We start from the raw sequence: 14,549 nt of genomic DNA, 5'->3' as shown, positions 1-14,549 counted from the left end.
GGAGAGCAAGGCATGAGGAGGAGAAATGCTGTCTGATTTTATATTGGTAAAAAAAAAGGAAACATTGTATTAGTTTTAATTCATTTTATCCAAAAACATATTGTTTATGAATCTGACTTCTCAAAATCTTTTTTGAGTGATGTTCAACACTGACTTTTTCTCATATTTAGAGTGATTTATAAATTCGTATTCCAGAAACCTCACTCTTTGTCCTGAATTAATCAAATAAGTGATTTGTTGCAGAATAAAAGAGTGAATAATTTGTATAGAGTTTTCAGGATGCAGGAAAATATATTTGTATTTTCTAGGGTAAAACTCACAGGCAAGTTTTGAGATCTGTAGTTCTGTAAGCCTGATAAAAGTTTAGACAAATTTAGGAAAGAGTGTGTGAGTAGAACCAACATTCTGAAAAAATCTTGGCGCAGTCTTAGGGCTTCTGAGAGCATTTGCAGCGCCATTACTTTCATGTAGGCTCACAATGTTGGAAGCGTTCCAGTAATTTTGTTTATGCATTTCCTTGCTGAACTGTCATGCGTATTTGTATAGGGTGATGCTGATGTGGAATGGAAATTTGCAAGGGCCAAACTTTGGTTTTCATACTTTGAGGAAGGAAGAACTCTTCCTGTTCCCTTCAACCTGGTGCCAAGTCCAAAGTCTCTGTTCTATCTCCTACTGAAGCTAAAAAAATGGATTTCTGAGCTGTTCCAGGGTCATAAAAAAGGTTTCCAAGAGGATGCAGAGATGAACAAGGTAATTTGATAATTTTTTAGTACATTTTTAAATGATGTGGCTGCCATAACCACTGTACTACATCCCTTTAAAAAGAAGCAGTTCATTATGACGTGTCCATTCATCCCTTATGTAGTCAGTCAACTCAGCATGGGCCCTAGGCCTATGTCTGTCTCACAGGAGCACATAGACACGTCCTACTTACAGGAATACAAGAAAAAAACTACAAAATGTAACAAGGGTAATACATTATTTGGAGCAGATACTGAAAAGGAGAGCTATTCTGGGACCCAGTTTTTGCTGTTGTGGCTACATGACTCTCACCTTACGTTCAGTTTATACAGCTTGGCAAAGCATCAGTAGCCGGTTATGACTTGGGAGAAATTGACTCTGAAGTAAATTCTACATTGAAAAGTTCAGAAATCAACTGCTCACCTGCATTATGGGAGACTAGGCTTGGCAATATGTTATTTTAAGGAAAAAATATCTAAGGGTACTAATTGGAAACAGAATCCTGTAAGGCCGCACAATCTCAAGAAACCATAAAAGAGGCATTTTGCTTAGATGAAGATATAGAATGATCACAGTATGTCCAGAAATATTTAGAGCACATGTGAAATGTTGTATGTACCTGTGTATGTGGGGTGCTTACTCTATGCTACAAAACCCTACTGGATGCCGAACTCTACACCCAGGAGGAGCAGATGCCTCCAGAGGAGGAACACGCTGATGGGAGCAGGCGTGGAGAGGGTGTGCTGTGATGGGGGACTGGAGGAGCTGGCTGTTTGACCTGAAGGAGGAGGATTGAAGGGGAACATGAATATCTTTAGAATTCCCACTCTTGACTAAGAAGTACAATTAATTGTTTTTGTCCCTTCACAAATAGGAAGAGAGGCAATGGGTGAAAGTTGCAAATAATTCTATTTTAGTTCTACATAAAAACCTACTTGTAACAAAATGGTACACAACAGGGCAGTGGGCTGTCTTATGAAGCAATAAGCTCCCCATCATTAAAAGTAATCAATATGTTGGATGGCCAACATTGGAATGTATATAGATCTTCCTACACTGGGTGGGCAATTAAGCCAAATGATTATAAAAGTTCCTTGCAGTTAATTATAAGATTCTATCATTGAATAAAGGAGAAACATTCTAATTCCTGTTCCATTTGTCCTTACTACTTGGGGTTCTCAAGTGAGTGATAAACTCTCTGGGCTCTAGTTTTCTCAGCTGCATTAAGGGAATAAAAATTATATTTACATCTTGAAGATAAAATAAAATAAATATGTAAAAGTATGCAAATTCCAAAGTCCTCTTTAATATCATTATTATTATGAGTATTTTGTGTTGGGATTTTTAGAAAATATACCATTTACAGCATTTTTTTAGATGCATAATATGGAACTCAGTAGGTTGAATAGCAAAAATTTTCCTTGCTTTACTCAATAAAATTAAGTATCTAGTTTACTTAATAAAACTAAGCTGTGATTAAAACTCCAGTCTGAGAGAATTGAATGTCCAAAGGAAATGTCTAAGCACTTACGAAAGGTAAGATCCCAGTAAGAGTATTTTTCTCTTATTGAAACTTGCTGGAGAGTTAGACCTCATGACTTTTAAAATATAGAATAAAGAAAAAATATAATTGGTTTTGTAATTATAACTGTACAATCGGCAATTATACTCATTATCTCTCTTTAAAAGAGAAACAAAGAAAAGAAATTTGGAATTTTGGGAAGTCATGAAGACCTTTCAAAATCATCACTTGACAGAAAACAGGTAAGATCATCTTCGAAAATATGAAGTCGTGTATATGATCAGGCTTGTCTTTTCAGAGAAAAGAACACATGTTCAGAAGCAGTTTTAAGAAACAGAAATTGGACACAGGAAAGAATTTAACAACACCCAAAGAATCTATCTATTCTATCTATCTTGAGAGGTAGAAATAAATCTATGTTCAAATAATCAACAAAAGGAATTATGTGTGTATTTAAGACATATTAAATACATATTTTTGAGAATTTAGGAATGATGGAATATAAGAATAATATGTAAAGAAGGAAAAATTAAAATAATAGAGGAACTAGTCAGGGATTGGCAGAGATATAATTCAACTATTGGGAGCTCAAGAACAGAGTATGCACATCTAGCAGAGCCTCCTTATTTGTCAGTAATCAAGAAGCTCTCAAAGCATGGTGAGAATTCAATGGCTATTGTGGTTGGCATAGTTCCTAATGAGCAACGTTCCTTGGAAATGTATCAGCTGCCTAGTTTGGAGTGGCAAAATCCCCAATGATGAAGGCATTTGCTTCCTTCTTGTAGCATGCATATAGAGGCACAAGAAATGCTTATTGATAAAGGGAAATTATACATGAATTAACTATGAGAAGGCCAATGTATCGGGTAAGACTTGCATTCAGTTGGACATAAAAAAGCCAAATCATGGTGTTTTACAAGACAGCTTTTTTCCCCCATTCCATTCAACTCTCCAGAGTTAGGCACTACAGGTCTGTTGCCAGGGGTGGGTATCTGTGATTTTCTTGGATTATTTTTGTGACAGTAAGATGTAAGATGAGAGACAGCTTCCCCTCCAGCCATCACTCCCACTATTTATAGACATGAAGAAGGAATAAGGGCAGAAGAGAAGCGGGGCATGGCACCTGAATCTGCCACCACTCTCAGGAGTGCTCCCCAGCAGTTTCTGTTGTTATGTCTCATTGGCCAGAACTGTGCTACAAAGTCACTCCATGGGACTCCAATTCTGAGGGGAATGCTTTTCTTGTTTTGTTTTTAAGCTATCTTACCTCCAACACAATATAAATTCTCCTAAGTGTTGATATACTGATAGTAAGAACAAGAATTACATTCTCAGAAGATTGGGATCTCATCTCACCTCTGCCCTTTTAGCAATTTGTTTAACTTATTTGAACTTCCATTTCCTCATCTATTAAATAGAGATGATAATTTATACAATCCATCACATAAGACTGTTGGGAGGACTAAACTGGTGCTTTGTAAATTACAAACACTGTACAAATGTAAAGTACTAGTGAAAGAGAAGTGGTTCTTTTTGTTATTTGGGTATAAAGAACTCAATAAAAATTTTTCAAAAATAGGTCAGTGTAAGTTGGATTTTATAGTTTTCCAATAAGAAACTACTTGTGCTGAAATTGTGATGAATGCATGACACCAAAAACCATTAGACAAATATAAGAAAAATTCTAGGGGAATCGAATGCCTTTTTAAATGATAGAAACTATGGTATCTCTCAAATCAAATAACATTTTTTTTTTGTAGTTTCTCTAAAAATGTAGAAAATTAAAATTTATTTTAATCATCTCAAAAAATACATTTTATACCTTTTAAATGAGGTTTGAATCACCTTATACTTTTCAATAGGACACACTTAATCCTAAATTAAAACAAGCTCTTTAAGAGCAATACAAAGCATGTGGTATCTGACCTTGGGTTGTAGATCAACACAAGGTTGATTCTAGTCAGACCTTTCTTAATGATGTAGAGACCTTTCTGTGTAACTGTTTACTGAGGCACTATGGAGATGTCCCATTCACTCCCTCTTGCAGAAGAGCGCCTGCTTTGGGTGTGGTCAGCTGGCAGCCTTCAGCTGCAGCACCGTTGGAATGCCCCCCGGCTTTCCTACAATGGCCTTGCTCTTCATGTCCTGGATGCTTCTTGCCATCACAGGACACTTTGGGAGCAGTCTTGGAACTGGAGCTCCCCACTGGGCTGGCTGACTTTCTCAGATGATGTTTTTAGCTTTCCCTCTCTCCCAGGGGAGCTGAGCCTCACAGCCTGGAAGCATTTTCTGCCTTCTCCTGCTCCCACTCCCCCTTATCTTTCATAGGCAAAATTCTAAGTACATTTTACATTTCTAACTTCGTCTTGGAGTTTCATTCCTGGAAGACCAACTCAACACAAGTGTCTATTTTCCCTTGCCATGTAAGCTTGTGATGGACAAAAGTTGCACGTAGTTCGCTTTTTTGGTGATACACCAACTGTACCTATTTCTGAGACAATGTTTTTTAAAAGCAACCATTTATATTTCCAAACATTTTTGCCTGTTGTTACTGAGATGGGCCCTGATATGTGCTAAGAAAAACTCTCATGGTTCAGTCTTCCTTACCCAATTCATGTGGCTTTTGCTCATTCCTTTTCATTAAGCCTATGTCTAAACAACACAGTTAAGTTTCTATTTCACTCAGTTTTTCCCTCTGACTCCTTGAAGGTTAATGTGGTTAGGGTGCACAAACACTTCCTTCACATATGATCAAGTATACCATAGAAATCAGCAGGATGAGCTATACAGAAATACTTTTCTTTTATTTTTAAAAATTTATCATCTGTTTTTTGAAAAAAATTTTTTATTGTTCAAATACATTTGTCTCCATTTTCCTGCCACCACTTTTCCCTGCCCCACCTACCCCTACTTCCCACCCTCAATCCTTCCCCACCTTGGCTTTGTCCGTGGGTCTTTTATACATGTTTCTTAATTTGACCCTTCCCCTTCTTTTCCCCATTACCCACCTCCTGCCTCCCCTCTAGTTACTGTTGGTTTCTTTTTTCTTTCAATGTTGCTGGTTATATTTTCCTTGCTTGTCTGTTTTGTTGATTAGGTTCCATTTATAGGTGAGATCATACAGTATTTGTCTTTCACCACCTGGCTTATTTCGCTTAGCATAATGCTCTCCAGTTCCATCCATGCTGTCGCAAAGGGTTGTAACACTTTCTTCCTTTTTGCTGCATAGTATTCCATTGTGTAAATGTACCATAGTTTTTTGATACACTCATTTACTGATGGGCACTTAGGCTGTTTCCAGCACTTGGCTGGAAACATTGGCTATGAACAGTGGCGTGCATAGGTTCTTTTGAATTGGCGATTTGGGATTCTTAGGGTATAATCCCAGCAGTGGAATTGCTGGGTAAAAAGGCAGTTCCATTTTTAGCTGTTTGAGGAAATTCCAAACTGTTTTCCACAGGGGCTGCACCAGTCTGTATTCCCACCAACAGTGTACGAGGGTTCCCTTAGAAATACTTTGGAAGCAAAGCAAGCAGATTTGTTTGTAATTTTTTCATCATAACCTCCCTAAGTCACTGACTTTGGTTGTTGGTAGCATTAGCTTTTCAGATGCACAGTTTGAAAGGACAGCATAGATTAAAAGTTGATCTCTGCCATACTGTATTATGTGTGTAAACCTGAAAATACCAAATAACTGCTTGAAGAGCTGCTGTGTTCCAGCTCCACAACAGATCCCTCTCAAGTTGTCAGTGCAAGAGCAGTGTTTGCATCTTACACGGTAAGCCAATATGGAGCATACACACTTTATTTTAGCATTTTTGATCTGTTCTTCACTGGATTGAGTGAGATATAGACATTTTAAAAAGTCAGTTACATATCCAGGAACTATATCCTTTAACTTTGAATCAAATCAGAGGCTATCTATTTAATCCTCTGGTGGAATAAGCACATAAAGTAATGGTTTCAATTTGTCACCATCCCCAGGACCACTTCTCCGGGTGATTTTGTTCAAATTCCCAGTCCTTGTCAAGCCTACTGAGTTACAATCTCTGGCAATGAAGCCTGGAAATGTATATTTTAATAAGATCTCAGGAGATTCTGATGCTCATCTGGGTGTGGGAATCACTGCATATTTCCTTCCCTGAATAACGTAATCATGAGTTTGGACATGTTAGTAAAAAGCAATATTTGCAAAATATCTCCAGAATAAATAAACTAGATTGAAACAAACCATGAAATAGACCTAAAGCCACATAGTAGATATTTATAACTTTTGTATAACAATAACAGCTACTGACACTTGTAGAATACCTACTGTACACCAAGCTACATATTCTACAAACCTTTTATCCCCTGTTTTATACATGAGGAATGTGAGGATTACTAGAGGTTAAATGATTTGCCCAAAGTCACATTTCAAACAAGTGGCAAAACTAGAATTTCAATTCCCATCTCCTTGTTTCCAAAGCAGGAGGTTTACAAGCACTGTACCACATGGCTCTATTTCACGTCTGCATTTCCTGCTGCCTCAATATATTGCTTATACTTTTTCAGCTCATGGTTTTACTCTTGGCCTCAGGCCATTTCATGCTGTGGAGAGTGGGAGATTCTCAAAACTGTTGCTATGTCCAGCAGCATAATAAATTCCAAAGGCTGAATGAAGCTTACTTGTTCCTCTTAATGAAGAACAAACAAGTTAGTGTTCCTCACTCTAATTTCTACAATGAAGCCACAAAGAGATGGGGCATGCTAATAAAGTAATTATTAGAAAATGAAACAGAGAAAAAACATAAAGAGTGAAGGAAACGTAGAAGAAGGTCTATTAAAAATAAGAATAGGCAATGGGTCATTCTTATCCCTAGATTTTTAAGTGGATATTTGTGTGTTAATCAGAAGCAAAGCTTATACCCAGTCCTTCCTGCTTCTACTCAGCCAGCTTCCCCTTCCCACTCCCATCACATTATATTAATACTTGTTGATATGATCTATAACTACCAATTCCCAATTCCCTTTTTCATATTACAAGTAGAATTCCCTTGCCTTTCCAGTTTATTTTAGTAGTGTACATAGAAACAATTATATATTAGAATTTTCTGCCACCAAGTGGTAATAATGCTTCTTTGCACCATTGGGTAATTTTCTCCTTACATACTGTTTTTGTATTATTCAATTTCAGCATGTATTTACTGAATACCTATTATAGGTTAAAAAATGATTAGAAATTTTTCTTTAAAAATGTTACATTTGCCTCCAAATTTGTTTCTCAGATTTAGAGCAGAACTAGTCACGCAAAAAGTGTTCCAAATAACTTTACAACTGTTTAGTCATATACCATTTCCCTACCCCCCGATCCCCAGCCAGGGTTTGTGTTGCACTCCCCCCACCCTCCCCAGCATCCCCGGGGTGCGTTTGTAAGAGCTGGAGACAGTTTTGGTTGTCACAGCCAGACAGGGTAGCTGTTACCGGTATCGAGTGGGTGGAGGGCATGGATACTGCTAAATAGTCTATAATATACAGAACCACCCCTCCCCCCCACGCACACAACAAAGAATTATCTAGTCTGATTGAGAAACCTTGAACTCACACACATGGGAGAGCTGCTTGTTGGGCTGAAACTGTATGTACATGCTGTAGCTGTGGCCATTGACATTTTAATAACTACACTATAGAAAACCCACAATCATACCCATTCTCAGATGAACAGAATACTGTTTCCTGGCATTCCCAACACTGCTACTTCTTCTGTGCCACCCAGTGTGTTATTTTGAGAGGCATCTGCCTTATGCCCTAAAACCAATTCACCATGTTTCTGACATATTTTTAGGATGTAGCTGAGATGCAACCAGCTGGCTCATGAGCCTGGATTGCACGTGTCTTGTACAACAAGGTGTCCAGAAGCCAAGTGAGATCAATTAGTGACCCAGGAGCACGTCTTCCTTCACTTAGTTCACCGGCCAACAATTTTGAGCAGTCGCTGCATGCTGGGCAGTGCTAGCAACAGGGACATTGGGATGAACTAAACGAAGTCCATTCTTCCATGTAGCCTGGAGAATGTAGACAATAAACATGTAACTAAGGTAGTAAATATAATAATTGTCAGTTGTGAAGTATGTTATAAAGGACACAAAAGGCCTAGCTTGCTCAAGAACTGTTTTTCATGGAATGGGCAGGAAAAACTTTGAGAAACTTATATTTTAGGAAAAATCCAAAGGATGAGACAGAGCTAGTCATCTAGGCAAAGATCCAGGAGAGGAGGGTTTCGGGAATTGGAAACAGCAAACACACAGACCTTAAATTAGGAAAGATCCCTGTGTGACATTACTATAATACTGTTACAAAAAGAAAGGATTATCTCCACAGGCATGGTATGTCATGGAGCTGCTTTAATTGGGGGAGACTGGCATATCGAGTATTAAGTATCACACATTTGCCTTCAAAAAATCCCTAGGAAGCAACATTTTTCTCTTTCTATTCTCATGAACACTTTTGGATGTACTAGTAGACTCTAATAAAAAAATGAGACATCACATTAATGATTCTCAACCATGAGGTTGTGAATTCATGAACGGGTAGTACAGGATGTACAGATTCCATTTGTCTGGGTCTTCTCTCTCTGATTATGAACCTGTTCTCACCCTCCAAGCTTTATCATAAAATATGGGATGAAAGTGAGCTTGAACCTGGTCATCACATTTAATGATGCCCTTAAGGTATAAATTACAGTTGGAAAGCCAGAAATAATTATAGCATTATAAAAATAAAAGAGTAGTTACAGCATTTTAAAATAAATTATATTTTATTAAAATATGTTTAAGTTTGCATTAATTTCACAAATTCATAAATTAGAAGAACTCAAAGGATTATAGAGGTTAACTAGACCACTCCCTTCATTTTTAGAAGAGATAATAGACACTTCTAGCTTCTTGCCTAGTGTTTTACAGTTAACTTGTGGCAGAGCCAGATTTGAGTCTTCAGGTTTCCAGTCAAGTGCTCTTAAAGATCTAAGCTGCCTCTCTTTGGTTAATTTGGTCAATTTTATAATTTCATCTTAATGCTGTTTAAAGTTAATATAAAATAAAGTAATGTACATTTTGCTAATGTTTTTAGAGAGGGTGAAAGAAAAAGGGAAATTAGCTATGTGAAAAATGATGCTATCTAAACAATATTATCAAAATTATATGTTTTTATGGATTTTGTCAGCCTTGCCATATTTTCCTATTATTATAAATCAGCTAGACCATAATTGTTCATCTCCTTCAGTAGTACTGTAACCTAGCACAGCACCTTATGTATTGAAGACACTTCATACATACTAATTCAGTGGATGAATGTAACTTTTCATTCAGCCTGCAGGCATTTCAAGATCAAAATATTGACATCAAGGATTTTATTTGAGTCTCGCTGAGCCTCAAGTAATATATTACTTGAAAAGTGCTTCCCAAATTGGGTACTATACAGATGCTAAAAGTCAAATGGATTAATTAGTGTTTTCTTGGAATTTGAATTCCATCTCACAGCTGTCTCATCCTGATGTAGCCCAGTGTCGGCATGGATGTTGTAGTCAATCACACTGGCCTGTTGATCCTTCATCAGTAGACTTCTGAGGTCATCCCCATTATTTTCCCAACTCATTTGCCTCTTCCTCTATCACAGATTTGTCTGTGGGAAGGTTAAAGTGTGACTGTCATGACAACATGATTGATGCCACAAAGTCTAAAAGGCTCCTCAAACAAACTCTAATAGCCATTGAGAGACTGAACACACCTAAAGTGCCTACGATTTGTTTTGGAAGATAGAATGTTAAGCAAGTGAAGTTAAAATGGCACCTTATATGTATGTATATATATACACTTATATACACACACACACACACACAACTACTTACACATACTATATAAGACTATATATACAGTAAGTATATGTATACATACTGTATATATTCGTTCACTTTTATAACTAATCTCATCATATTTTTAAAAAATTAGATAAAAATCAGTTTCTAATTATTTTCAAATTACAGCTTGGGCACAATAAACAATCAAGTATAAGAAGCTCAGAAGATTTCCAGTTAAATAGTTTTAATAATCCTCCAAGACAATATCAGGTAAGAATGATTTTTTTTTTTTTAACAGAGAGAGAGGAAGGAAGGGAGAAAGAAAGGGAGAGAAATATCTACGTGAGAGAAACATCAATTGGTCCCCTTCTATATATACCCCAACTGGGGACCAAACCCCAAACCTAGGCATGTGCTCTGACAGGGAATTGAAACAGTGACCTTTCAATTTTCAAATTTGGTTGGGGATGACACCCAACCAAATGAGCCACACCAGCTAGGGCTAAGCACAAATACTTAAAGAAGTGAGGCTAGTTATTTGTAACATATAGAATCTCAAACTATGCAATTCTTTAGATGAAAATAAACTTCTTTTTTAATATCAAAATGAATTCAACAAATTTTTATTAATTACCATGTGCCAAGCACTTTCTATTTTTTTAAATCTTCACCTGAGGACATGCTTATTGGTTTTTGAGAGAGGGGAAGGGAGAAAAACATCGATTGGTTGCCTCTTGTATGAGCCCTGACCTGGGACCAAATCCACAACCTAGGCATGTACGCTGGCCAGGAATTGAACACCACAACATTTTGGTTTATGGGATGATGCCCTAACCAACTGAGCCACACCATCCAGGGCTAGGCACTTTGTAAGTACTAGAGATACATAGGTAAGCAAAATAGATGAAGTCTTGGCATCATGGAGCTTAGAGTCTCCATGCTCATTGCAAAAAGTCTATCCTTACTAAAAACATAAAAATGAGAGTAAAATTCACCTAAAATTCTACCACTGAGGAGTAAAACCTACTTCTTTTAGTGAATATTCTGCCAGATGATTATGTGTGTGTAGAATATTACATATATCAGTATTATTATATAAATGTATGAGATCTGTCTGGAAACAGTCCAGCCATTGTTAATAAGGTAAGAATGGTTTGCACAACATCAATGTAACTTGGCAGCCAAGGAGAGTAGACTGTGATGCGCATGTGGGAACCATGACTTCATTGTACTGGTCAGTGGGGGTGGTAGACACCACTGAGTGAGCACATGTAGTGCATGGCTGTCACATTCAAAATGACTGAGCAAGTAGAACAGTGAATCTGCATCATATTTTGTATTAAGCTTGAACATTCCTTCATGGAAACTATGCAGGTGATTCAGCAGTCCACAGCTATGGGCAACTCATGATTGGCAGCTTCATCATGATAATGCATCCACTCATGTGTCATGCATCATGCAGAGTTTTTTTGGCAAAACATCAAATCACCCAGGTGACTCAGCTCCCCCACAGCCAAGATTTGGTGCCCTATGACTTCTGGCTTTTCCCCAAACTAAAATCACCTTTGAAAGGGAAGAGATTTCAGATTGTTGATGAGATTCAGGAAGATACAATGAGGCAGCTGATGGCGATTGGGGGAACTGTGTGAGGTCCCAAGGTACCTTTGAAGAGGACAGAGGCATCCTTGTCCTATGTGTAATGTTTCTTGTATCTTGTATATTCTTCAATAAATGCCTTTTTTATGTTACATGGTTGGATACCTTATGGACAGGCTTCATCTATATAAAATATAAAAATAAACTAATAATACTTATATGATGAGCAATAGTTTTTCAACTTCAAAAAATATATTAATATTAATATTAATGAATGTATAGTATTTCTTTGTATAAATATATTATAATTTATTCAGATAATACCTTGATGGACATTTAAGGTTTATTTTTCTACTATTATATAGTACTATTATGAACATATTTGTCCATAAACCTAATTACATCTTTGGAATAACTTCTTACAATTGGAATTTTACTGTCCATCATTTCTTTTGGGCCAGGTAGTAAGATTTGGTCTAGCTATATCTTCATTCAGGACTTCCTGCATGTGTGCTAACATCCTACTTTTCATGAAAGGTATGTTATAAACACATCCTTATGGAAGAAACCCTGGTAATGGAGGAACTGTATTATACTGTAACTGGCCATTCATAAATTACTAGCAAGCATAAAATCAAAGCTGGTTATATTTCTTGGTAAGGGAGGGGAATAAACATAAATGAGTCTTTGCTTGTTTGCTTAATTTTCCATTTCCACCTGCAGTACTATATACCTTTAACATTTCCAGCGAAAATGCTGTGTCTTGCCCTAATACTTTTCAAATAAAATACAAGGAATGAATCAAGCATTAGATATTTGTTCTGAATTTGCTGCTTTCTAAAAGAATTAATTTTTGAGTCATTATCCCAGGTGATGTGAAAAATGCTCTAAAAACCTGGAGATAGTATGCATTCCCTGGTGGGTGGATCATCTTAATCTTTGCTAGCCATCACTTCAAAAATGCTCACTAAAGAGAGAATGACCTAAGTTTGTTCCAAATGAGAGATTTGTCATGAACTGAAGTGGATTTTTTTCTCTTTCTAGAAAATAATGAAGAGGCTCATTAAAAGATATGTCCTAAAAGCTCAGATGGATAAGGAAAGTGATGAAGTGAATGAAGGTGAGTTGAAACTGGGGAAAAGTTGGCCCTGTGGGGGAGCCGGGATGTGGGCAGAGCTCAGGGGGAGCTGAAGAGAAGGGCCTGGGACCATGAGCGTCAGGGGAGGCGACAGGTTCTCACCCATCCTCAATACCATTAAGTTCTCAGGAAATAGGCTATTTCTCCAGAGTTGGGGGCAGATGCCAGTAGTTAAAGTAACTATTGTTTTTATGGGGGGCTTCAAGGGAGGAGGAAGTGGTGGGGAAAAGTGAGGGGCTGTTCTTCGTAATTGCCAAAACATTTGCCACCTGTGTTTTCCTTTAAGTTACTTTTACAGGACTTCTGTTATGTTTTTTCTATCATCTTTTTATTAACCAAAGTACTTAGCTGACAAAATAGAAACTGCTCATTAAGAAGTTATTTCTTTCAGGAGGATTCAAAATACAGATGTGTATGGAGTTAAGACTGATTTCACTCTATCGCAGAATCTCTTAGGTTCTCTGCATTATGTATGTACAGTTGACTTTTTATCACTCTTGTTTTTCACAGGGGAACTGAAGGAAATTAAACAGGACATCTCAAGTCTCCGCTATGAACTCCTGGAAGAAAAAACTCAGAATTCAGAAGATCTAGCAGAACTTATTAGAAAACTTGGGGAGAAATTATCAATGGAACCAAATCAAGAGGAAAGCAATAGATAATGCAAAGACTCTCCTAAAATCATATTTATTTGTTCACTTGAAACCATATTATTTTCTGATTTATTTTTTTAAGTGCCAATGTGACCACCTTTTAAACCAGAAAATGTGCAAAGATAACTTGGGTCATACTATCATCTGGGACCCTAATATTTAATATTTTTCATAGCTAAACTTCATTGCTATGGTTAAAGATTTCAGATTATGATAAAAATTATGCCCAGTTGATTGGTGCTTGTTTTATGGACTGCTTTTGGGTATAACTATTGTGATGGTGTGATTGCTATGTAGTATCTGCCTGGGAGTCAGCTCTGCTGGCAAGGGACATGCACACCATTCTGTGATGGTGGTTTCAGTCACCTTTTTGCCTGCTCTGTGGATCCCCTGAAATCTAAAGGAAAAAAAATCTATAGTAATTTAGAGAATGCCATTTAATCATCTATCCTATTTAGCCCCTACAGAATATAATTGATAATGTCTGCAAAATGGGATTAAATCTTTCCTAAATTTTTGATTCATCTCTTTGAAAATATCATACTTACAGGCAGAAAGTGTTTCCTCTACTGACCCTAAAACATGCTTCAGAGCATGTGTGTGTGTGAGTGTGTGTGTGAAATGCTCACTCTATTTTATTTTGCAGCCAATATAAACCCTCCGAAGTTCTATATGTTATAATTTCTATTGTGACTGAAAAATTATTGGCCAAGTGAGAACTCTTTATGGAGAAGTATCAAAGCCACAAACAATTGTGGTCTTTTGGTCCAATTAGAGCACAATTTTGTGCCATTTCTCAGGGGCTTTACAGGTGAATTTCCACATTTGGCATCAGATATGAAGAAAAGAAGTATTGAAGGAGCCTGGAAATACTTCTCTCTTATTGTATGTTCTACCCTCCTCTCAAAATACTGAAAACAGAAATTTGCATTTGTGTTAATTCACCAAGAGGTTGTTACTTTGACTGATGGTGTGAGGCAGTAGCTAAAACAAGTAAGAGAGAAATGAAGGTTCATCTGCTCAATGACCCAAAGACCATCAATATTTAGTTGATGCTGGACATTA

The 14,549-nt window shown here is 37.1% G+C and overlaps 1 protein-coding gene across 1 annotated transcript in view; it reads left to right on the top strand.

Moving 5' to 3' along the window:
* Window positions 1-13,493, top strand: part of TRPC6 (transient receptor potential cation channel subfamily C member 6) — a 108,266-nt gene extending 94,773 nt beyond the window's left edge. The window contains exons 9-13 of the mRNA XM_054592541.1: window positions 547-750; window positions 2,431-2,505; window positions 10,284-10,367; window positions 12,738-12,813; window positions 13,342-13,493. Coding sequence (XP_054448516.1) covers window positions 547-750; window positions 2,431-2,505; window positions 10,284-10,367; window positions 12,738-12,813; window positions 13,342-13,493 — 591 coding nt within the window. The remainder of the gene's footprint in view (window positions 1-546; window positions 751-2,430; window positions 2,506-10,283; window positions 10,368-12,737; window positions 12,814-13,341) is intronic.
* The last annotated feature ends 1,056 nt before the right edge of the window (window positions 13,494-14,549 follow it).

Source organism: Pteronotus mesoamericanus, unplaced genomic scaffold (assembly GCF_021234165.1).
Source record: "Pteronotus mesoamericanus isolate MK-2021 breed Mesoamerican mustached bat unplaced genomic scaffold, CSHL_Meso_final scaffold_36, whole genome shotgun sequence".
Classification (NCBI taxonomy): Eukaryota; Metazoa; Chordata; class Mammalia; order Chiroptera; family Mormoopidae; genus Pteronotus; species Pteronotus mesoamericanus.
Note: the sequence above shows the minus strand (reverse complement) of the source record. Positions and strands in the feature narration are given on the sequence as shown.